Source organism: Suricata suricatta, chromosome 6, assembly GCF_006229205.1.
Source record: "Suricata suricatta isolate VVHF042 chromosome 6, meerkat_22Aug2017_6uvM2_HiC, whole genome shotgun sequence".
NCBI lineage: Eukaryota > Metazoa > Chordata > Mammalia > Carnivora > Herpestidae > Suricata > Suricata suricatta.
In genome coordinates, this window is record NC_043705.1 from 122058108 (window position 1) to 122083370 (window position 25263).

General features: G+C 43.2%; 1 protein-coding gene across 2 annotated transcripts; it reads left to right on the forward strand.

Moving 5' to 3' along the window:
- The first annotated feature begins 4037 nt into the window (after positions 1 to 4037).
- Positions 4038 to 25042, forward strand: C1QTNF3 (C1q and TNF related 3). 2 transcript variants are annotated; one of them, XM_029941627.1, is made up of 6 exons: positions 4038 to 4340; positions 10138 to 10249; positions 12211 to 12365; positions 17159 to 17288; positions 21782 to 21881; positions 24869 to 25042. In XM_029941627.1, the coding sequence occupies exons 1-6, from the start codon at positions 4038 to 4040 to the stop codon at positions 25026 to 25028; spliced, it is 960 nt and encodes a 319-aa protein (XP_029797487.1). In that variant the 3' UTR covers positions 25029 to 25042. The 2 variants fall into 2 exon arrangements, with proteins under 2 accessions (XP_029797487.1, XP_029797488.1); XM_029941628.1 differs by having other exon boundaries at positions 4038 to 4121; positions 24869 to 25028.
- Positions 25043 to 25263: the final 221 nt, after the last annotated feature.

Below are 25263 nucleotides of genomic sequence, written 5' to 3' on the forward strand. Positions count from 1 at the left end.
TTTCAGTATTTAGTAGTCTCCCATGATCTGTGTCCCTCACTGTCCCCAACTCTCTTTTCCCCTTCCTCTCCCCATGGTCCCCTGCCAGGTCTCTCTTGTTAGACCTATGAATGCAAACATATGGTATCTATCCTTCAACTCCATTCTTTTAATTCTCCAACTAAACCTTCTCTGAAAATGATCTAAAAAGCCTTCAACATCAAAATATAATTGACCAATACAGCTAAACTACCTCAGCTAAGAGAGTATTTTAATTTTATTTGCATTTCAATAAATCTTGAATTGGTTTAAGTCAAAGGAATCAAGCATTGATTTCAGAGTCTCCGAATTCACTGAGCTGAGCCTTGGAGTATTTTTCAGCAAGATGGGGTAGGAGAGAGGTGGGTCACACTCCAACTGCTTCTGAAACTCATGCACACAGATGCCTTCTTTAGCTACCCTTTAAGTTGGCACTGATATAAAGACACGTTCAATCCCTCACAGTCCTCGACTGTCCCTTGCCAGACCATAGCTGATCTCCTTTTGGCCAAGGCCACAGTGGAGCACCCTGGGGGAGGCCACAGGGCACCTACACATCCCATAACAGCCTCCTTTGTAAAGCTAAACAAATATTTGCTCCCAGCCTGCAGAGCTGATTCACAGGCCTGAGTTTTCACACGTATCCATGTGTGCTCACTGTGGTGGCTGTGCCAACATCCTGGCTGGACCCCTGGGGCCAGCTGAGCCAGCAAAGTACAGCAGGCCGTCCCTGGGCCTCTTAGCAGCTGGATGCCCCCAGGCATTTTCTGAGCTTTCAGAGACCTCTGTGCAGAATGGAGACTCTGGCTTTTATCTGGGGCAGGTTCTAGATGTTCTAGTACTCAACTCAGAGGCAAGAAATGACGGCCCAACTCTAATTCACATCATGGGAAACTGGATACAAGGGACATCACCAGAGCATGTATGAAATGTTAACTTCAAGTAAGATTTAATAATAAGGCTAAGTTAAGACGAATCTAATGGGAAATGACCGCAGAAAAGTAAAAAGGATCGTGCTAATGGGCTGGGGACTCTAGCCTAGGCCAGGCTTGCTACTCTGCACCCTCGAACGTGAACAATTAGCTTAATCTTTTCAGACTGACATCTCCTTTTAAGACTGCAAGATGATGGGGGCTGAGGTTTTTTTTTTTTCTCGAAGATTCCCCACATGTTCTCTGTAGGCATTTGCTGTGGCTGCCATAAATCAAGTGGTTTGAGCAAAGGAATTCACTCTCTCCTAGTTCTGGAGGCTGGAAGACTGAGGTCGAGCTGTCAGCCAGAGTGAGTTCTTCTGCGCTGTGGCGGGGAATCTGCTCCATGCCCTCCTACCAGCTTCTGTCAGTTCGCTGGCAATCTTTGGTGTCCTTGACTTGTGAATGCACCGCTGCCATCCCTGCCTTCATCTTCACACGGCACTCTTCCCGTGTCGTGTCTGCCTCTGTGTTCACATTTTTCCTCTATATTAACACAGTCAGATCTGGTAAGGGCCCACCCGAGTGGCCTCATCTTAATTATCTACAAGGACTCTATTTCCAAATAAAGTCATCTCATAGAAGTATGGAGGTTAGGACTCCGACATCTCTCTGGGTGACATATAATTCCACTCATAGCCCTCTGACCTGATTCTTGTGCACAAACCTCCTGGAGCTGGCCTTCTCTCTGCAGCCAGCCTGTCACCGGTCTTCTGCTTTGCTGTAGGGAAGCAGGAGGACAGATGCATGCATGTCTTAATGACCGCTTTCCAATTGTGTACCATCAGGCGAGTCACTTTACCTCACAGAGCCCCCCTGTTTTCTCACCTAACATAGTAATAAAGTCAGTGACCTAAAGCAAAGAAGTATTTGGCTGGCACATGGTAAATGCATGAGAAATTGTTGTTATTTATTCCTGTTGAGTCAAGGAGAGGATGGTTCAGTGATTCCCTAACCCTGGCTGCATATTAGAATCATCTCAGGGAACTTTTTAACAACTCTTGGTGCCCAGGCCCCACAAGAGATTCTGACTCCATTGGTCTAGGATGGGATCCAAGCGCTGATATATTTAGAGGTTTCCTGTTTTTTTTTAAGAGGCAGCCAGGATTGAGAACCATTTGAATCACTGAAAGGATTGCAGGCACCGATGGAAAGTCTCAATGCAGTTGAAAGTCAGAAGACGTTGGCTTGTGGCTACTTTGCTAGATGGTCTAGGTAGCGGGAGCTGCCAAGGACAGCTCTCAGAAACCTTGTGAGTTAGGTGATCTGGACTGCAGAACCATTTCTTGCTTCCTGGTCTCCCTGTAAAATCGTTTCCAGGCCCCACGGATGAGGGAGCATCCTCCGAGACACTCCCTTGGGTCTTCTCTCTCCCAGTGAAACTCCATCCACTTGATTGACCACAAAGACCCAGGTGTTAAACTTCCCCGACTGAGGCTCCAGGTCTGGTAAAAATATCCTCAGTAAGAGTTAATGCCAGACAACAGCTGATGTGCATGCTCCCTAGGGAGATCTGACTAGGCGTGCTCATCACAGGTCCCCCAGAATTCTCCAGTGAGGAAATTTCGGCCCCGTAGACTTATGGGATGGGTAGAGTGGGGCCTCTTATCCCCCACTAGATGGGAGCTGCTCACTTTGAATAAGCATGACTCGCGAGACCCCTACGCTCGTGAACTGGAGAGCTTCTATTTTACGGAGAACTTGTCTCACTTGCCTACTCTATGCCCAGGACCAGACTCCTTCTAAGTAGAAATGGGGGCTCTAGAGGCAGCTGTCTCGCTGAAGTGATACAACCGGCATCAATGGTTTTTGTTTCTCAGGTCCCTTTGCTGAGTAAGGAAGGCAGCTGTGGGTGGCTCTCCCGGCTCTGCTCTCTCTCCAGCTGCTTGATGTCACCTCATCATCAGGCCTGGCTTCTCGGGGGCTTGGCTTTTGTACAGTGCCACCCGTGTCCCCTGGGCCTCAGACACTTGCCTCTCATCATCCTTTTAAATCCCAGGGTCTCTGCAGTTCTCATGGGGGGAGGGCCAGTGACTTGTTATGTGAGTAAATGAATAATATTAAATGAAATGATACGTAAGTGGAAGCAATTTTAATGACAAAGCTACATAAATTCCCTCAATTTATGATCATAAAAGTCAGGAATACCCATGTGCTCTTTGGCCAAATTAATAAAAGTGTAGCAAATAACACAAATGATAACTCTCTCCATGCCAATCTATTTGAGGTAGTATGTTTGGTTGGGCACTCTCCATTTCTTCACTTTTAATCAAGAATATATCAGAAGGATGAGTAGCCGGAGCCAAGCAGCCTTCTTTTAATACAAAACAGGATGTTGTATCTTCATCTGGCAGTAACTGACTTTAATTTAACCTTGGCTTTCGGAAACGCAGGGGAAAAGGAAATAGAACCTGGGATGGGGAAATGCTTTTGCTAAACCCAGACACTCTGTACCTGAAGCCAGCTCAGTGTTGCGGAGTCACCCAGCTGACTTCTGCTTCTGGTGCCTGGAAGGAGAAAGGAGGTACTTACGTGCAGCCCAGCAGGGAAGCATTCCCTGGACTAGAAGGGAGCAAGCCCTCTCTCTGAACCAGTCCCCCGCCCCTGCCATTTCAGGCGGAATTGATGCAGTTAAGCCGAATTTCCTGGCAAGCCTGAGGGCAGGTTTTTCCAAAAGCCATCTCAGACCACAAAGGCACATGTCTAATCACGAAAGCCAACCTCTGGACACACGCTCTGTTTCCAGCTGGTCGCGTATGTTTTCTAAACACGTTAGCAAAAATGTGCCAAGGTGTGACATTGATGAACCCCACCAACTGGGAGCTGTGCACACAAACCCGCTGGCCTGTGGGGTGGGAAAGTGATGAATGGGGGCTGTCCTGCCCCGGGGAGGAGGGCTGCTTCCCCTCTGGCGTGCCTGCAGCCTTATTTATTACACACCGAAGTATAAAAGCGCCCAGCCGCCTGCAGCTCTCATCTCCAGCCCTGGCATCTGCCCGTGGAGCCTCGCCGTCTTCTCCGGGAGGCTCTGGGGCTCTGTTGACAATCATGCGCGGGAGGCAGCTCATCTGTTGGCACCTGCTGGCTTTGCTTTTCCTCCCGTTTTGCCTCTGTCAAGATGAATACATGGAGGTGAGCGGAAGAGCTAATAAAGTAGTGGCGAGAATAGTGCAAAGCCACCAGCAGACTGGCCGTAGCGGCTCCAGGAGGGAGAAAGTGAGAGAGCGGAGCCATCCTAAAACTGGGACTGTGGATAATAACACTTCTGCAGACCTAAAACCCCTGAGACCGGATGAGCTACCGCCCCCCGAGGTAGATGACCTAGCCCAGATCACCCCATTCTGGGGCCAGGTACTCGGAATTCTCTTTTAAGGGGTTACTGTGAAAGCTTAATGAGTTTGGCTGTTGTTCTTTTTTTCAGCTGTGATTCTTCGCATCGATGCTTTCTAGACGTTTGCTGGGCTGCTGGTGGGTGTCTTTCTGGGTTGCTCTGGGGGACCAGGGGAACTGTGGTCTCTGTTAGAAAATCAGCAGAGGATGTGTGGGGACAGAGTGTCCCCCAGGAGAAAGGAGGACAGAACAGCCGGCTCCCTGCTGTGCTGTGACTTGGTTTCTTTCCTGCGCTCTTAGTGTGCAAAGGAGTGCTGACCTAAGCAGATAGATCTTTTGCAGATCCTAAGAGAGTTGGATTTTCTTAATCCTTCCCAGCAGGGAGAAGCTGCCCTTTGAGTTTTTCACTTTGATGTGCTAGTTTACTATAACATTTTCTTCCCAGGCCTGTTTATTTGATTTATAGCCGTCTGGGTTGCTAAGCCTCTCTGTTGAGCCTGTGCACCAAAGAGTTAGAACAAAAAAGACTGCATGTGTTTAAAAAGCAAAACTTCCTTGTGTGATTTAATGCCTGACAATCACAAAGGACTTGATTTATTTCCCTGGCTGTAACCTCAGCATCTAAGGAAACATTTTTAACTCTTTTGGGGTAGTATAGGAGTGAGGTAAGGTTTCAGTGTAGTGAATCGCCAATTGGTGAAACTCCATTTAATTTAAAACATTAAGAACTGGACAAAATGGATATTGACTTACCATCTCCACATCTAGCACGTTGAAATCAGACGAAGGGGACATGAAGAGTTACTTCGAATTATAGGAGCTTTGAACAAAGAGGTTTTACAATAACAATTGACTGCATCTTTGCATTAAATAGTTCCTGAAAAGGTTCATGCAGTTGAAATCTAAGCCCGTCCTATCACAGACTGAAAAGTTTGGGTTGAGACTGAAGATATGATCAACCTGAAATCCCACACATGATCAGCTGCAGACCTGGGACTACCTTGGGACTTTAACTCAACGGCACAGTGCAGAATCCCAGACTGTTCCGTGAGGCTGTGTTAAGAAAAAATTGTTTCTCTAAGGAGCCAAAAAGAAATGATAACCTCCAAATACAATCTTATTTTTCAAAGGCCACTTTTAGAGATTGTCCTTTTATCTGACAATCCTTTTTTTTTTTTTTTGTAATCTACATCCAATGTGGGGCTTGAAATCACAACCCCAATATGAAGAGTCACACACTCTACTGAGCCAGCCAGGCCCGCCCCTCCTCTGACAGTCTTTCGGCTAGAGGGTGACTAACGCTACTTGGCATTTTCTTAGTGGTGAAGATATTTTCATTTTTGTCCAAGTCTTGACCTGACCTTTCCATTTCAGTGGATGGGATCTTTGCTGGGCCCTTCCGGGCCTTGGCCTTGTGAGGCTCCAGATGCAGCAGAAGGCAGATGTAGGCTATCATTTGTTATTTCTTGGCAGCCAACACCCAGCAGACCATTGGAATCCAAATTACATTTCTACTTTGCCCTGCCTTCTAGTCTGAGGCAGCCAGCAGGCTGGAGTCAGATGCGAGGGATAAGAAGTTACTTTCTGGCTTTTTTTTGAAATCAGGGGGGCTTTTGAACCCTCCTGGACTCCAGAAGCATTTTTAAAACAAAAACCAAAAAAGAAAAACCCCAACAGGAGTCGGGATTTTAAAGGAGATTTAGACTCATTGACATTCTGGCAATCCTCAATAATGACTTGCCTGCCAATGGGTATGGAGACTCACTATATTTAGGATTTTACCTTGTTCCCCTTCTTCCCTGTGCCCCCTCCCCTTCTGTTAATTCTTCTTTTTCATCATTTACTCTTCCACCAATGATTTCCTGTGCATCTACTATGCACCAAGATTTATGATGGGAATAAATATGTCCAAGTCTATGTCCAGACAGTTCTGAAGAGCTCTCTTGGGGATAAATGAACAGATAATTGACTACCATAGGATAACATCTCTACACCTAAGGCAGTTGGGGAGAAAGGGTCAGAATGGTGGTGGCTGCTGAGTTGGATCTAAAGGTGAGACAAAAAGAATGGTTATCCACACAAGGAATAAATTTTTTTTCTTAGTAATTTATATTTTTATTATTTTTTTAATTTAAAAATTTAGAAATAAAATTTTAAAATATGTGACACAGCAAAGAGATGAGTCTGGGAGAAATGGGTGTGGCTGGAGCTCCTGAGCTGTAGGTGGAAAATGGGATGATCTTAGTGCCAGCCTGGAAGATTCTGTTGGCTGGTTAAGAGGTTCAGACCTTAGTTTGCCAGCAAAAGTAGTTCATATCAGGGCAGTAAGGTGATCTGGGGTGTGTTCTAGAAAGAGCCTCTGGCCATGGATTTTGTAGCATGCAGAGATCAGGGGAGAGTAGTTTCTTCTCTGCAATTCATAGTCATTCACCTTTATCAATCTCCCTCCTCCCCTGGATGCTTTCTCCCCTTCTTCCCACTTCCCTCTTCCTTTCTCTTCCCTCTTTCTTCTGGTAAAGAAGGAGCAGTGGGCTCTTTCTGAGAAGTCACTCACTAAGAGCAGAGCTCAAATCTGAGTAGCTGCCCATCGCCTCCATCTACAAAAATGGAAGAACTTGTCTTAGAGACACTTACCTCCCCCAGTGCTGCTCATTTTTGTGTCTTTGGCTTTTCCAGTTTGACCTGATTAGAAGAAATGGCAAGGGTGATATGGAGTGATTCCTCCATATGTAATTCTCCCTTACCTAGGCGATAACCCCTGAGTGAACACATCCTGTCCAGCTTGGTCTAAGAGTCCCTCAAAGGCTCACAAGCACTATTCCATTTGACTGAATTTTGAAAGACCAGGCCAGAGGAACATGTTGTGTAAGGTGGTAGAAGAACTCTCAGGAGATGTCCAACTAGTAGTAACCAGAAGACTCTCCCTGTTGGGGTGACAGCTCTAGGCTCTCAAGGTGCTCCCAAGTAGCTTGGGCACACACCCCAGTTTCAGTGAGCTCTGATACTGAGCAGCCCCATCTCGTGGAGCTAAATTCTCACACCTGGACACTCAACTTTAAGAAAAAAAAAAAAAACCTTTCTAAGCTATTATTGGAGAGTTTGGAAAAGACCTTGCTCTTAGAGCTGGAAAGAAACTTCATGACCATGTTACCTAGTGCCCTAATTTAGTAGACAAGAAAAACGATGCCTGGTGGGGGTAGGGGGGAGTGACATCACTAAAGCCACACAAGACTGAGATGGGAGTTCTGGTTCTTGTACAGCCCTCTTCCTAACATTCCTAACATCTCGGTAACTCAATTCTGTTCTTTAATGGCTCCATGTCAGGATTTTCCCTCCTTCCCCCTCCCCCCACCTTCTTCCCCAAAGCCCATTATTGGCAGAGCCTTGGATTTCTTGGAACTTAAAAAGCTGTAATTCACATTAGCAAAATCATACCAGGAAATTATGGAATACTAACTTCTCACATTGCATCCTTGGATTGGAAGGTGGGTCTCTGACTTTCCAAGTGTCTGAAATTGCCTGTGTCAGACCACTTCCTTTAGCTGATTTTCTTTTCCTTCACCAGTTTTACTAAAGGTTTTTACAGACCCTCAGATCTGGCCAGTGTAGAGTCTGGGAGGCAGAAGACTAGACAGGAGTTAGCTCCAGATTGTGGTCCCTGATCACTTGAGACTGGAGCTCTGAGCTGTGGCAAGAGAATGTTTGGGCTAACTGCTCTGCATTTTCCCTGGATAGCTTGGTGGAAGCCTTTGGGGAAAAGGAATGAGGGAGTGACAGAAAAGTCCAAGTCTATTTTTGATTAAAAAAAAAAAAGTGAATTCTAAATGTGCAGCAATGCAGAACCTTGACTCATTTTTCTGGTTGGATTTCTAGTGATAGATTAAACATGAATTTTAAAATCTTTCCCCCACCTGTGTCCCTCTTTTGCTTCTTTTTCTCTCTCCCTTTCTAATGAAAAGGAAGATTCTAATGAATCCTTTAGAAACAATGTGCTGTTTTCAAAAGACCATTGAGGGGCACCAGGGTGGCTTAGTAGGTTGAGTGACAGACTTCGGCTCAGGTCATGGTCTCACAGTTCATGGGTTCGAGCCCCACATCAGGCTCTGTGCTGACAGCTAGCTCAGAGCCTGGAGCCTGCTTCAGATTCTGTCTCTCTCTCTCTCTCTGACTCTCCCTTGCTCATGCTTTCTCTCTCTCTCTCTTTCTCAAAAGTAAATAAAACGTTAAAAAGTTAAAATGAAAGACCATTGAATTATAACACATGTCTAGGAAAGTTTCCACAACTATTTTGCATGATATACTTAAAAGGCAAGTTACCAATTTAGCGATACTCTAAATCCTAAAAGCAGATCTAACTCTCCCACTAGATCTCTAGCTCCTTGACTGTAAGCACAAAGTTTAGAGATATTTCTTTAAATAAATAAGCATGTCCATTCAGTGCCGTATTTGAATACATTGGGTTCCCATTAAGTGCTCATTGAATATTGGCTCAAATGATGTGATAATCATTTAAAGTTTTATAGATAAATATGAAACAGAACATGAGGTTAAATACTTATCTTTCCTTTTTTTCCTTTTTCTTTCTTTTTTAATTTTTAATGTTTTTTTAAAATTTATTTTTGAGAGACAGAGAGATAGCGCTAGCAGGAGAGGGTCAGAGAGAGAGGGAGACACAGAAACTGAGCTAGCTGTCAGCACAGAGCCTGACATGGGGCTCGAACCCACAAACTGCGAGATCATGACCTGAACCGAAGCCGGACGCTTAACTGACTGATTCACCCAGGCACCCCTTTTTTTCTTTTTAAGAGAGAGACCACTAACAGCGGAAGGGCAGAGAAAAGGGAACAGAGGATCCAAATGCTGACAGCAGCAAGCTGATCCAGGGCTTAAACTCAGGAACCATGGGATCTGACCTGACCCTAAGTCAGATGCCCAACAAAATGAGCCACCCAGGTGCCCCTAGCTTGAATACCTATTAAAAGGGAGTTAAAAGGGGTGCCTGGCTGGCTCAGTTGGTTACGTGTCTGGCTTCAGCTCAGGTCATGCTCTCATGGTTCGTGGGTTCAAGCCCTGCATCGGGCTTTGTGCTGACAGCTAGCTCAGAGCCTGGAGCCTGCTCAGATTCTGTATCTCCCTCTCTCTCTCTGACCCTCCCCTGCATGTGCTGTCTCTCAAAAATAAATTAAAAAAAAATTTTTTTTTAAAAGAGGGAGTTAAAGTTGTTTCAAGATATAGATAATGTATACAAATTTACTGGACTAATGAACACTTTGTTTCCTTAATTTCTTAAGGCAATTTAAGTGTGCTGTGACTGGAAAGGGGGCATTACAGTTCAAATTCTCTAAGAACCCTTACCTCAGTATCATGAATATAGAAAGTCGTAGTAACTATCTTTGAAGTTGATAATTCTTGTCATTTGAGAATCATCTACTCAAATGAGCTGCATTCGAGGCTGCTGGCAGCTGGGAAAGAGAGGGCTGCATCCACGCCCACTTTGGAAGGGGTCTTTTCTTTCGCCGTCACCAGTATCCCCAGAACAGTCTTCCCAGAAATCCTGCCCCATCCCCAGCTAGCATCACACTCCTTCCAAAGAGCACGCGCTTCTTTTGACCCTCTGGCTTCCTTGTCCTTTTGGTCACCAGCTCACTTTAGCTACCATGCTGTTCAAGTTTCCACGCCACGCCACGCCATCTTTTCTGATATTGTTGTAGGTTGTTTGGAGTTTAACTTACCCAAGGGCCAAGACCAGAGGAAATGTACAAATCCTAATTACTCCCAAGTATCATTCTCTGAAACTTCTCTCTGTATCTTTTTAAAGTCTCCACAAACCGGAGGACTGCCCCCAGACTGCAGCAAGTGTTGCCATGGAGAGTACAGCTTCCGAGGCTACCAAGGCCCCCCTGGACCGCCCGGCCCCCCTGGTATTCCAGGTAAAAATGAGAGAAATGAAGCACTCTAGTCTAATTGTGCCAACAGAGGAGCGAGGGCAAATCTAAATAATTAGGTTCACTTGTGTGTGGTCCAAAGGGTGTGCATGGGAAATCCAAAAGAGAGTTGGGAAGTGGCCTGCGTTTATTAAGCCAATTAGGTGGAACAACATACTATCAACTCCATAGAATTTATTTTTTTCCCACTTGCAGAATCCCAAACGTGTGGGGAGCACCAGGGCAGCAGAAGAGCAGCAGAAGAGCAGGGGTGGGGCTCTTCACCAGCAAGGCGGACAGAGCTAGGCGATCTTATCTGACATACTCTTGTTTCAGTGTGTTCACCACAACCTGCTTCATGTAACATGCGCTAACTTTCAGGGACTTCTGAAGTGAAGGTGTGGAGGAGATGGGCGTCTGTCGGTCTGCTTGGAGCCATCTCCACAGTGCCATTCACCGGACCACACATCCTTCTATCTGATTCTATGTCCAGCTAACTTTTTCTTCCCTGAGCCTCAGGGTCTGTTCATGTTTAGCTCTTGGTTGACTCTTTCATGCCTCTCTCGGGCTCACAGGAACATTTTGGGCTCCAGCACCACACAGTGGCACGGGAAATGCTGTTGGGGTCCATTCAGCCATCCTACCCTGCTGACTGTGCCCCAGGCATGGAGGTTCTGGGAACTGGCTAGTATCTGGAGTCAGCCAAGGACAGCGTAGCCCAGACCCTCTGCCTTAAGACTCTCAATTCCATCTGAAGATTATTTTCCTCTTCCCATGGTCAGTTCCTGGGATAGGACTTTTTCTCAGTGTTTGACATTAGTCCACTTGCTTTTCTGTAACTTACCCTCATTCATATTAACATTTATCAAGTGAGGTTTAATTTTTTTATATACTTTTGAATAACTTCTCTCATGAAACCAAATCTAAAATGAGAAAACATCCTGTTAGACTTTAAACTATGATTACTCTCTTGGAATCTATGTCCTTGGAGGTCAATGGCAATATGCGGAGGCCTAAACTTTTCTGAGTTGGCAGAACAGGCTGTAATATTTCCCAATCAAAATGGCTTTGTTGTTAGTCCATTAGTAACTGGTCCATAACTAACTTAGTTGTTAGTCCATTGTAAACACAGCCAAAGTTCATTTATCTGGGTACATTGCAAGCTTGGTGTAATACCTGAACAAAAGTAGCATGCAAAATAATCAGCAAAAGGGTGTAAAATTCAACAAATATAAAATAAAGGAAGAGTTGTAGAAATAGTCTCTTAGTGGCAAAGAGTTGAAATCATTCAAGTCTTGCTTTCAAAATTATCATTTGAATTTTTAGCAATGATTTTACATTCCCCTCGGTTATAAAGGTGGTACATGTCCTCTGTAGAAAAATGCAAAGAGAAAAAAAGTATATAGAATGAAAGCCAGTCATCTTCCATCCATTCAGGAAAAAAAACCATGAAATATTTTTATGTAATATATAAATACTCTTCATATATAATATTCTATCTCTACTAATTCATAATCTTTTAATTTTAAAGTATCATGAATATTATTAAATTTTATTAAATCTTTTTCTGCAACACTCTTTCTCTGTGACTATATAACATTATTTACTGGATGTATTACTTTTTTATTTAGCTCTTCCAGTATTGGCGGACACTTAGGTAGTTTCTAATCTTTGCTATTATAAATGATACTTTGATAATCAGTCCTCACAATTTTTCATCCAACTCTTGCTTTATAAGAAAAACAGGCTTTGGAGACGTCAGTATCTAACAAGGCTGTCTTCAGTGTCCCAGGTAACAGAGAGCCCATTTGACGATGACCCCTTGGCTGTTTCAGAATTGTTTCAAATGTCTTCTTTTACAATTGAGATTAAACTTTGTGAAGAAAGCGACTGCATTTGCATAAATATAAAAGGGGAGTGTGAGGGATGGAGGCTTTCTCCTGTGAGGTGTCCACTTGTGATTTCAGGAAACCATGGAAACAATGGCAATAATGGAGCCACTGGCCATGAAGGGGCCAAAGGGGAGAAAGGAGACAAAGGTGACCTGGGGCCACGAGGGGAACGGGGGCAGCATGGCCCCAAAGGAGAGAAGGGCTACCCGGGGATTCCTCCAGAACTGCAGGTAAATCTCCTTGGGCTCAGCTCTGTGTGACTTCCAAACGGCCCTGACCTTTCTGGTGTGGGAACCTGAAGGCCTGAGTACTTCTTCAGGTCCTCAGCCATTGCAGGTTCTCAACCAACAGCCAGTGGCCGGTCTGCCTCTGGTTTTACTGGCCTGCGTTCCTCCCCGACTCAGGAAGCCTGTGTTCAAAGAGTGCTTTGAAATCATTCTTAGGAAGGCATTTAAGGTTGAAATTCAACTTCCTTCTTAGACCAAATCCACGGGCAGCTATGAGTATCAACTAATTTCCCATTTTCCAAATTAGAAGATGTGTTAAATAAAAAGGTGCTTGGCAACTCAAATATACAAATCTTTAGATGTATAAATAGAATGGTCAAATGTCTACTTACAATATTTTTTAAATTTTGTTACATTTACCAATGCAAATCATATATTTGGATACTAATATGTAAGTATTCTCTATCAACTCAAGATTTTGTGGCACGGTTTCTATTTAAACTTTTCTCATGAACATCTTCTTTATCAGTAGAGATATTTCATATTTCAGCCACCCACTCTAGATTAGACTTTGATTATATTCATTTCAGTTTAAAGTGTTTTCAATGTACTTAGGAGGCTATAATGGGATATTTTATCCTAAGCTCAAATGCTTATTTGTCTATTTATATCTCTTTTTAAGTGAACATCTAAAGTAACATCTAAAATTTGCAAGTAACATCTAAAATTTGCAAATGTAAGATTATGTCATCAAGAAAATTACTAAGTCTTGGGTATTTATTTATTTTCTGGCTGATATTTCTTAAATTGATTTTTCCAAGGGATTCCTATCAACATTGAAAACTAGACGTTTTTAGTAAGGTTGTTTTTGGCTGGTGTGAAATAGTAACTGTGGTGAAAATAAAAAACAGACCTTCCTCAGCTTAGGATGGGGTTACTATGAGAAATAAGAGAGATGATTCATTTTCAGAAATACCAAATAAAAGCTATGTTGTCTAATTAACAGTAAGTTTACAACCTATTGGAAATATGTACGGCCCTCCCCACAACCTCCAGCAATGGAGTTCCAAACCCTTAGACACTTCACTTCCTGGTTCTTTTTCCCCTCTCCGTTTCAGGGGCTTATTTTCGGGGGCTTTGTAATAAGCAGGCACTAAAGAATAAAGCGAGGAGGGACTGAAAGTCTCTGTATCACCTCAGGAAATATAGTTTGTTCCAATTAGACTATGTGCCTTACATGGGCACAAGTGATGTGGGGTGAGGCTCAGCCAATGAGGAACCAGGGGAGGGACATGCACGCTAGGAGGTAAATTACCTGCTGTAACCGCCCTAGTGTGCCTGTCCATCAGACACCTGCTCTTACAAGAACATAGAATAAAGCCTCACTTCACTGTGCTCTGAGTCTTCACGTCCTTCCTTTGATTGGGTCACTGGGCTTATTTCTCAGTTACATCAGATAAACCCATTTGAAGTGGAAACATGGTAAGTCAAAAGTGCATCTAAGGGGCGTCTGGGTCCCTCAGTCACTTAAGGGTCTGACTTTTGATCTCAGCATGGGTCTTGATCTCAGGTCTTGATCTCAGGGTTGTGAGCTCAAGCCCATGTTGGACTCTGCACTGGGCATGGAGCCTACTTTTAAAAGATGCACTTAATACACCTCACCTACCGAAAATCACAGCTTAGACTGGTGTACCTTAAACATGCTTAAAATACTTCCACTCTCCTATAATTGGGCATAATTATGTACCACAAAGCCCATTTTGTAATAAAGTGTGGACTATCTCATGTACTTTATTGAAATCTCTACTAAAAGTAGAAAACAGAATGGTGTGTGGGTACAGAATGGTACAAGGTTTGGGGAGTGACCATGTCCTCTCAGAGACCGAGGGCCACTCTCCTGCACCTTCCTGTGTTCACCATCGGTTGTTGATCCCTGTCCAGCATCTCACGAGAGGATCTGCCATGTATTCATAGCCCAGGAAAAAAATCTAAATTTAAAATCTGGGGTACGGTTTCCACTGAATGTGTATGGCTAGTGCACCATCCACAGGGTGCCTGGGGGGCTCAGTCAGTTAAGCGTCTGACCTTGGCTCAGATCATGATCTTGAGGTTTGTGGGTTTGAGCCCCGTGTGGGACTCTGTGCTGACAGCTCAGAGCCTGGAACTTGCTTTGGATTCTGTGTCTTCCTCTCTTGCTCTGCTCTTTTCTGCTTGCACTCTGTTTCATTCTAACATAAATAAACATTAAAAAATAATAAAAAAAAACAAAGCTGAAAAATTGTGCAGCCAAACCATCTAAGGCAGGGAGCTGCGTGTCACTGAGAGAGCATATCACAGCAGGAGGGACTTTTTAAAGAACCAGAATGTAGAGACTTTTATCTGAAAGATCAACTGGGGGGAAACTACGCCTTTTATTTGGGCATAGCTGGTGGTTGTTTGACCTCAGATAAATTCCATCAATTTTCTGGGCCTCGAATTTTGAAATTTGTAACCTGAGAGGTCTTTTGTGTTTCTCTAACTGCTTTGGAGGCTGTGGCATCTGTACATGAGTGCTGTTTATTAATTTAAGCAACCTGAGATCAATGTGCTGGCAAAAATTTACAAATACGCATGCCCGTTGGTGAGGTGAAGGGTGTTCAACAAGGTGAATGGTGAACACTCCCAAAGAGAAACTCTGAGTCCAAACATGTGATGGTTACACAATGTTCAGGAGCCCGGACGTAGCCAGTTTGATGGAGCACATCCTAGGCAATTATGAACTTGGTCCATCAACTCTTATACCCTAAAACGATAATGTAATAATTTGGGAAAACTACATTCTCATGTTATAAAGGAGGCATCACAGAGGAGGGTTGACTGGCCTCAGGGACCCTGTAAGGAAGGGCGACTTCCAGGCCCATTCATTCTTATTTCCAAGTCCCTCCTCTGGTGTCACCCCCTACCTTCTCCTTCCTCTGTGTCCAGGGCCCTCACGCTGCCTTTCTGACTGTTCGGATCTTTTCCGTGTTCATTCTCCCAGGCCTGCTTTCCAAGCAGACCCCTGAGTCTTTCAGAACTTCAGATTTTCCACTCTCTCTCTTCTCTCAGCCCCTCTCTTTAAACTCCCATTCACTGAAGACAGGTGGTCCCAGCAAGTTAAAGAATGTGTTGATCTGACACTAAAGTTAAAATGACTCCTTTGGACGGGGGATTGGCAATATATATATTTCATCATGTTTACTTATTTTTGAGAGAGGCAGACAGAGCATCTGAAGTGGGCTCTGCACTGACAGCAGAGAACCTGATGTGGGGCTTGAACTCATAAACCAAGACATCATGACTTGAGCCAAAGTTGGATGCTTAACCAACTGAGCCACTCAGGCACACCTGGCATTGATTTTCAACTATGACTGTCTCTTAGTGGTGTAATTCACCAAACATTCATCCTACACCAATGGGGTGTCCTACAATGCAATTCAATTCTGACACTACTCACCTGGAGAAGGCATCAGAGTCCAAGGCTAAAGGCTCAGCCCTGCAAGACTCCCCCTCCCCCTACGAGACTCTCTCTCTCCCCATTTCAGATGCTACTCCTAAGTCCAGGTTGTCATCTCTGCTTCTAACAGTCTGGCTATGAAGGAGAGGTTCCAACAACTCCCTCCTTGGGATCAATTCATATGCTAGCATGAACTCAAAGAAACATTCTACTTATTCGGTCACTTACTCGGTCACTTGTTTGTTATAATTCAGGAACAGCCAGATGGAAGAGATGCTTAGGGCAAGGTTTGGGGAGTGGCCATGTCCTCTCAGAGACCGCGGGCCACTCTCCTGCACCTGCCTGTGTTCACCAACCTAGAAGCTCTCTGAACCCCTTCCTTATAGGTTTTATGGTGTTTTCATTGCATAGGCAGGGTTGATTAAATCACAGGGCTGATAAAACTCAACCTCCAGCCCCCCTGCGCTTCCTGGATTTGAGGTGGGGTCCAACGTTTCTAATCATGTGACTGGCTTCGCTGGCAAACAGCCTCCATCTTTAGATTGCCTAGGGGCTTTCCAAAAGTCCCGTCGCTGACATAACAAAAGACCACTTGATGCCTCTAAACACTTAAAATATGGTGTGCCTGCATGACTTAGTGGGCTGAGCATCTGACTTCAGCTCAGGTCATGATCTCACACACAGTTCATGGCTTCGAGCCCCACATGGGGCTCTGTGCTGACAGTTCAGAGCCTGAAGCCTGCTTCCAGTTCTGTGCATCCCTCTCTCTCTGCCCATTCCCTGCTCTTGATCTGTCTCTCAAAAATAAATAAATACTTTTTAAAAGGGAATAAAAAAAATAAATAAACACTTAAAATATTCAGATGGTTTCAGGAACTTCATGCCCTAAACTGGGACCAAGAAACAATGTATATTTATTATAAATCATAATATCACAGGCATTGGGGGAAAGATAATGTAGGTGAACAAAATTAAAAAGTTATCTGGCTGCAGACCTTCTCAGATACTTTAACATACTCCTGTGCATTTAATAACTATAAGTAGATTTCTTCCAAATTTTCCCAGGATTAGGATTTTAACATTTTAAAAAGCATTTTGAAGTTTAATGCTTCTTGAAACACATGGTCAGAACTATTGATCTATAATATCATCTTAATGGTTGCAAAGCATAAAAATGTTAGAAATTACTGTGACTTATTTAATTCTTTCTCTGTTTATTTCTAATCTAGTGATTACCTAGAATATAGAAATAGGCTTACTTTTGTAGAAACCTCATTTCTTTAAGATAAATTTCCTCTTAACTGCCTGACTCTTTCTTTAGATTGCGTTCATGGCCTCTCTGGCAACTCACTTCAGCAATCAGAACAGCGGGATTATCTTCAGCAGTGTGGAGACCAACATCGGAAATTTCTTCGATGTCATGACCGGTAGATTTGGGGCCCCAGTATCAGGTGAGATGTAAAAATAAATGAATGACTGAGTTAATCAACCTAGCCATCTGGAAGGAAGGAAGGGAGGGAGAAAGGAAGGAAAAAGGGAAAGGGAAAGAAAACAAAGAAAGGAAGACACTTAGAGAGTTGAGAATTCTTTCTGATTCTGGTGAAGACAATCCGCTCATATATGGATTTCTGTTGGATTTCAAAGTAAATGAAGTAGAATTAAAAAAGATGAAAATGTATTAAAAAAAGACAACCATGGTTACTAAGATTTTTTAACTCTGACTTGAACTGAAGCAAATAATCCCTAAGAGGGCATAGTTACCTCTGACTATAAAAGTCCTAAGAGCAGAGGTGCCTGGGTGGCTCAGTTGGTCAAGCGTCCAACTTCAGTTCCGGTCATGATCTTGCAGTTTGTGAGCTCAAGCCCCAGGTTGGGCTCTGTGCTGACGGCTTGGAGTCTGCAGTCTGTTTTGAATTCTGTGTCTCCTCTCTCTGTTCCTCCCCCACTTGCATTCTGTCTCTTCTCTCTCAAAAAATAAATAAAGATTAAAAAAGAATTTAAAAGTCCTAAGACCATAATTCTCACAGTTGAATGTGTCATAATGATGTCCTCCCATGCCACTGCCCTGAGGAGGACTTGATCCTTTAAATAATTTTTTATTTAAATTTTTAAAATTTCTTGAGCACTTCATTTCCTATTACCGTAAACTGAGGGTCTTAAAACGACAAAAAACTATGCACTTGTAATTCTGGAGGCCGGAGGTCCAGAATCAGTCTGATGGAGGCAGTGCAGCTTCGTCCACTACCTGGCCTCTTCCAAGGCGGAGAGACTGTCGGCGTGCCTTCTCTGTGAGCCACGTCACTTCCTCACTTCTGTCTCTCTTCTACCGTCAACATCCGTTCTCCTCAGATGCTGACCTCCTGGGCTCTCAAGGACAACACAATGACCTTGGGCCCACAACATCGTGAATTTAGTCACACCTGCCAAGTCCATTTTGTCATGGCAGGTACCAGTCACAGCTCCTGGCGATTTTAGGACAAAGGCGTATTTGGGAACCATCATTCAGCCCCTACTTCCTTACTTTTGGGCCCCACAAGCTCATCATTCTGGGCTTTTCCTGCTGTCCTTTCAATACAAGGATATAAGCCTTCTTTTTGCCCTGAAAAGTTTGAGTTATATTTTTAAATATAGATATAAATACTGTTTTTCTTACTGTTGTACCAAGGTGGTAGCATTGGGAGCTGTCTGACTTGTGTTAGGAATCATGCAATAAGTGGGCATATTGTTTATGGGATATTTTTAAAGTATAGTAAGACCAATTAAAAGTAACTCAAGGGGGCGCCTGGGTGGCTCAGTCGGTTAAGTATTTGACTTCAGCTCAGGTCATGATCTCCTGGTTCATGAGTCTGAGCCCTGCATTGGGCTATGTGCTGACAGCTCAGAGGCTGGAGCCTGCTTCAGAGTCTGTGTCTCCCTCTCTCTCTGCCCGTTGGCTGCTCACACTTGGTCTCTGTCTCTCAAAAATAAAAAATTATAATTAAAAAAAGGTAACTTGATTTTGGTTGCCATCATAGTCCAGCAATTCCAAACAATGTCAATGATAAAATACTCCTCCCCTTTGGGGTTGTCCATTCACGAGCATCCTCCCAACCCTGTCCCCCTGCACCTTAATGGGCCACTGGTTAACTTCGTAAGGACTCTGATTATTACTTTGTTGGTTTTGTTTTTGACTTTTCTTAGTCTGTCTTTGGTATCTATTATTTTCTCTAATCTCTTGCTGCTCTTTATTTCCATTTCATGTTGTTTGCTTTTTCTGTCACTATTCTCTTTATGTTGTTGTTTGTTTATTTATTTTTGAGAGAGAGAGGATGACAGAGAATTCCAACTAGGCTCTGCACGGTCAGCACAGAGTCTGATGAGGGGCTTAAACTCAAAAGCTGTGAGATTGTGACTTGAGCTGAAACCAAGCATCTGACACTTAGCTGATTGAGCCATCCAGGCACCCCTCTATCACTATTCTGCATGTCCTTAATTGTATAGTCTGAGGATGAAGTTTCCTTTTTGCTTCTTTCAATTTCTCCTGTCTTGTTTATGTGATACTTTCTTTATATTTTCTGTATTTTACATTAACCAGTAGTCCCAGTTTTTGGTTCCTTCTCTTATCTGGATATTTCTCCCATGAGTTCTTGCATTCTGTTTAATATTCTCCCATAGAGGGAAGCCACCCAAGGGTCCCTAAACCTTCTTATATGATTTTCTGCTCTGAAGGTTTATAAATTTCCTACAACTATTTTGTGAAACTCTATCTGTGCTGCAATTTACATAATCACCTAGATATGCCCAAAAGTTCAATCACTTTCAAGAGCTTTATAATTGAAGCTCAAAGATTTAGTAGATTTTTTAGAACTCTCTTGGGCTGGACATAATTCTGATGGTACCAACCATCACTGGTCTTTCACTTTAAACGTCATCCAATGGATTACAAAATGATCATTTTATACTTTTCAACTTAGAGAGTGACAAGACAGAAAAGGCTGAGTTTTTCAATTACAGTGCAGCAGAGACCTCAAAACTGCACTGCAAGTGTATTGCCTCTTGTCTTCAGTATCTTCCCCTGCAGAAGGAAGCCACGTGTGGATATAACATGTATTTAGTTTTATATTTCCACCTCTAGGCTTTTTGTTTACTTCCCATCTAATTTCTTAGTCTTCTCTTTCTAAAACGCTTCTGCAATTTATTTTGTATAGTAGTCATTTTTTTCAGGAAAACTTACACATTTTCCTGTCATTTTGATTCCAGCCTTATCTTCTTAAGGCATTGGAAATTGTCATAGGTGTGCACATGTATGCATCTAAGAAGAAGTTTTGTAAAATGTAAAAACCTAAACACATATAAACTACTTTGAGTCCCCTAATTATGATCTGACTTTACTTTTAATTTGTGAACAAATCTCTAGGCATATGAATGGACAGGACTGAGTTTTATATCTGTTCCTTTATTCTGAGCATATTGAATATGTGAGCCTGGCACTAAATGAAGCATAATCACACTTCTTCACTTGATTCAACTTGACTCAGAAGCAGGTGATTCAACATGGTGTCTTTATAGCTTGTATCTTACTTAATTGCACCTTTGATAAAGAACATAGAACTGTGTAGTGCTATTTTTTTAAAAAGATGTTTCTGGGTTTTTCCCTTACAAGGTTTGTTTCTATGGTTTGATTGTGTCCCTCCAAAATTCACTGGCATTTAAGGTTGGCATTCAACTTAGCCATTCAACTTGAGCATTGAAAACCTAATGCCCAAGTTATTGGTTTTAGAAGGTAGGGTCTTTGGGAGGTGATTCCCTCACAATGGCAGAATTCTCATGAATGGGATGAGTGCTCTTATGAAAGGGCCCCCACAGAGCCCCCTAACCCCTTCTGTCCTGTGAGGATACAATCAGAAGTCTGTGACCTGGAGATAGGCTCTCACCTGATCGTGCCGGCACCCGGGTCTCTGACTTGCAGCCTCTATGACTGCGAGAAATAAATTGCTGTTATTATAAGCTACTCCGTCTCTGGCATTTTGTGATAGCAGCTCAAATGGGCCAAGACAAGGTCATTAGTTTAAAAATGTAGCAGAGAAATCCATAAGAGCTTGATGATGTACACTCATCATCTTCCAAAAACGCACTCTCAAATCCCACACCAGTTGGAGTTAAGTAGATTTTCCCTTTTGCTCATCTCTCTACTTTTGGCTTCTTTTAAATCTTTCAGTGAGGCATTTTCTACACTGGCATTTAGAGTGTATCAGGTCCTGTTAAGTTCCTTTCTGTTAGGTTGCCTAGAATCTTACAAGAAAGCTTGCATCTCTTAAGATATGTTGGTCCTTTACAAATGAGAAGGATCCATATTTTTAGTAACAGGGTCATGCTGCTGAGTCAAAGTTGAATCTTTCTCTTTATTGTGCATAACTTACTGCCAATGAATAGCACAATAAACTATAAAAACTCTTTCTTCAGAACTATTAGTATTATCTGTGCTATCATACTTCTTATCTTTGGCTAATATCTCTGTGCTGAGTGCATTGTAATGTTACACATGACTCATTTGGTAGCCCACGGAGGTCATGTGTCCATCCATGTTGGGCTCTATGTCTCATCCATGTGAGTCCTGTGGCAGGTGCTAATGATAGGTGATCTATACCTAAGAATAGCATATACTTCACTGTAAGCACTTTATTGGGAAGAGGAGGGTGTGAGATACAGCCAAAATTACTCCATCCCCTCAAGACTTCATAGTCTTATTAAGGACACACAATACACACACTAAGAAGGTCTCAAAAAATTTTAAAGTACTTTGAAGATGAAAACAGATAAAGGAACATTCATACAAATAAAGGCCAAGAAGAGCCTACGTACCATATAGAATACAAGCAAAGAATGCGAAGTCACACGGTATATCTCTTGGTCCTCAATGTACAATATAGTAGTATAACTGTGGATAAATACCTGCTTTTTTCAGGTGTGTATTTCTTCACCTTCAGCATGATGAAGCACGAGGACGTGGAAGAAGTGTACGTGTACCTCATGCATAACGGCAACACAGTCTTCAGCATGTACAGGTGGGAGGCCTTCTCCATCACAGCTCTCCATGCTGCCATTGCTCCCTCAAAGGATGGCAAATCCCAGGGAGTGGACAGTAATCGGCAGAGATGACATGAGCCTTGTCATCCCTGAAAGCTCCTATATACTGACATATGGCCTAATTACTATTACTATGGGAAGAAATAAATCTTATACACTTGAGAATAAGCAGGTTGATAAGAGGCCTTGAGCTAATTACTAGCAACACTCCCCATAACTGATCATTCATATTCTCTCCTTAACTCACAATTTCTTTCCTTCTTTCTTCTATTTTCCTCTTCTTCCACCCCCTTTGCCAGAGATTAGCCCTATTGATGGTCTTCTCTACCATCTTCCTTGGCTGGCAGAGAAAGTAGGTCCCTTTGTTTAGGCTGTGCTGCTGCTCTGATATTTATCCTAGCATTCCTTGTAAAAAAATTACTTTTTGTAAAAAAGCATATTTATGTATTTTGAGAGGGATACAGAGTATGTGCACACACATGGGGGGTCAAGAGAGAGGGGGACGGGAGAGAATCTCAAGCAGGCTCCACACTGTCAGTGCAGAGCCCATTGTGGGGCTCAGTCTCAGAAACTGTGAAATCATGACCTGGGCTTAAATCAAGAGTCTGACACTTGCCATCCAGGCATCCCTAAAAAAATTACTTTTTTAAAATGTTTATTCATTTTTGAGAGTCAAAGTGCAAGTAGGGGAGGGGCAGAGAGAGAGGGAGACACGGAATCTGAAGCAGACTCCAGGCTCTGAGCTGTCAGCACAGAGCCCAACACAGGGCTCAAACCCATGAACCGTGAGATGGTGACCTGAACCAAAGTCAGTGCTTGACCAACTGAGCCACTCAGGTGCCCCTAAAAAAATTACTTTTAAAAAGAAATATTACAACTTGTTCTGATATAAGCTTAGTGTGTAGGAAAGAGGCAGAGGGAAAAAAATTTTTTAAAAAGCGGGGGCGGTGCCTGGATGGCTCAGTTGGTTAGGCGGCCGGCTTCAGCTCAGGTCATGATCTCACCGTTCATGGGTTCAAGCCCCGTGTCAGGCTCTGTGCTGACAGCTAGCTCAGAGCCTGGAGCCTGCTTCAAGTTCTGTATCTCCCTCTCTCTCTGACCCTCCCCTGCTCGTGCTGTCTCTGTCTCTCAAAAATAAATAAAAAAACATTAAAAAAAAAAAAAAGGAAAGAGACAGAGAGCCAACATCTTTCCCATCACTAAGTGAGTGTTGAGTTATCTATGAAAAACTCTGTGGTTACTATCTAACCCCTGTCATTTTTGAAAACTTGGGAGGAATGCCATTTCTTCAGGAGCCTGGCCTCTGGTGTGAAGATGTCTTTAAAAACCAAAAAAGAGAAAGACGAGTAGGTGAAATTACTCCAAAAAGAGACCCAGAATATGGTGACTCACTTGATGAAGAGCTCTTTGTGGCCTGACCAGCTCTAGGATGGGGAGAGGACAAGGCAGACAGGGTAGAGGAGAGATTTCGTGGAGGTTGGGAGGGAGGTGCTCCATCGGGGTTTCCAGGGACACAGACTGGTGAAAGCAGTTCTGCCACCTGAGTAAAACTGACTTTCAAATTCTCACTGGTCATGGTCATTGCACAGTCAGAAGGAGAAAAGAGCAACAGTCTTGTGAAAAGTTTTATGCATCATAAATTCTATTCAGAGAACACAGGCATATACTTCCCCATCCCTACCAATGCAAGGGTGCCAAGGAAACAGAACTCCTCCTCTGGAAGAGGGAAATGGAGTCTGGTGAACAGCTAGGCTTCTCTGCTCCTCTGGCTCCCAAGTATCTGTTGAATTCTTCTTCCTACAGTTTGAATATACATCTTCCAGGGGAACCTGTGCGGCTCAGTAGGTTAAGCATCCGACTTCAGGTCAGGTCATGATCTCGCGGTTCATGGGTTCAGGCTCCGCATCAGGTTCTGTGCTAACAGCTCAGAGCCTGGAGCCTGTTTCAGATTCTGTGTCTCCCTCTCTCTCTGCCCCTCCCTTGTTTGCACTCTGTCTCTGTCTTAAAAATAAATAAACATTAAAAAAATTAACAAAAAAAGAATATACATCTTCCCATCTCCACCCCCATGGAATATACACGGCCTTCTCAAACACTAGATTTAGGTTGAAAGGCAATTTTTAATCCATCAGATTATGTCTGTTAGATTAAGTGAGAGGTCTTAAGAGAACAACATAAATTTTATCTCTGCTCTTTCTGGTGTAAAAGCACTTGGCCTTTCCCCTCCTGTTAGGCTTCAGCTATCTGAACTCACCCTTTCTGTGCTTCAACCATGTCAGTTCTTGTCTTTTGTAGGAACATCTTACTAAAAGCAGAGAGAATTCTGGCCTCTCGCCTCCTTTCTGGTGTATAGGCTTGATAGACATCAGGTCTGTCTTCCATGTTATCAGACGTTTTCCTAAATGTTTTGTCACAGCACAACACGGATGTACAGTTTTCAAGCCCACAATATTTGTTTCCTCAGTGCTCTCTGTCTGACCATGAGCAAACACAACATATTTTAGTTTATGTGATAACAGAAGCCTCCTTCAGTACCAGTAAGTTAGGGTAAACTAAACTGCTGTAACATTAACCCAGTGGCTTAAACATGATAGAAATCCCTTTTCTTCTCATTAAACAGTCCAGAGTGTTCCAGGTCAGAGCAAGTGAGAAAGGCATACTTCTACCTAGTCTTCAAAAACTCAGGCTACAACACGTGGCTTCCAAGGTCATTCTGGTCATTGTCATTAGCATTCCACACAGTCCTAATGAGAAAGAAGCAAGGAGAGGTCTTTGTGAGAATTGTATTGGCTAATCCTTTTAGTGGTACATGTCATTTCTGTCCACATGTCATCTAGAGAACTTAACCAACAGGACTCCAAATGCATGAGAGTCTGGGGGAAAAAGGAGAGGACATATTTTGGTAAAGAGATGGCTGTCTACTACAAAGACTAAGTAGTTGGTGCCTTTTTTTTTTTCTTTACAGCTATGAAACAAAGGGGAAATCAGATACCTCCAGCAACCATGCAGTTCTGAAGCTGGCCAAAGGGGATGAAGTTTGGCTGAGAATGGGCAACGGTGCGCTTCATGGGGACCATCAGCGCTTCTCCACCTTTGCAGGCTTCCTGCTCTTCGAAACCAAATAAATATATGAATAGACCAGCTCTGCTTTTGGGAAGACTTACGGCCGAGCCGGTATTGTTATGATCTGAAGGACATTAGAGTTCAGGGTTCTACTCAGGAGCTCAGAAGAAGAATCCACAAAACTGCCTTCCCAAGTGATCTTGACTAATATGCTCAGCACCTTTCCTCTTCCCTACGCATCTAAAAAAGAATCCCCTTCTTGATACAGGTTGGAAATAATTGTTCCCATCAAAGAAG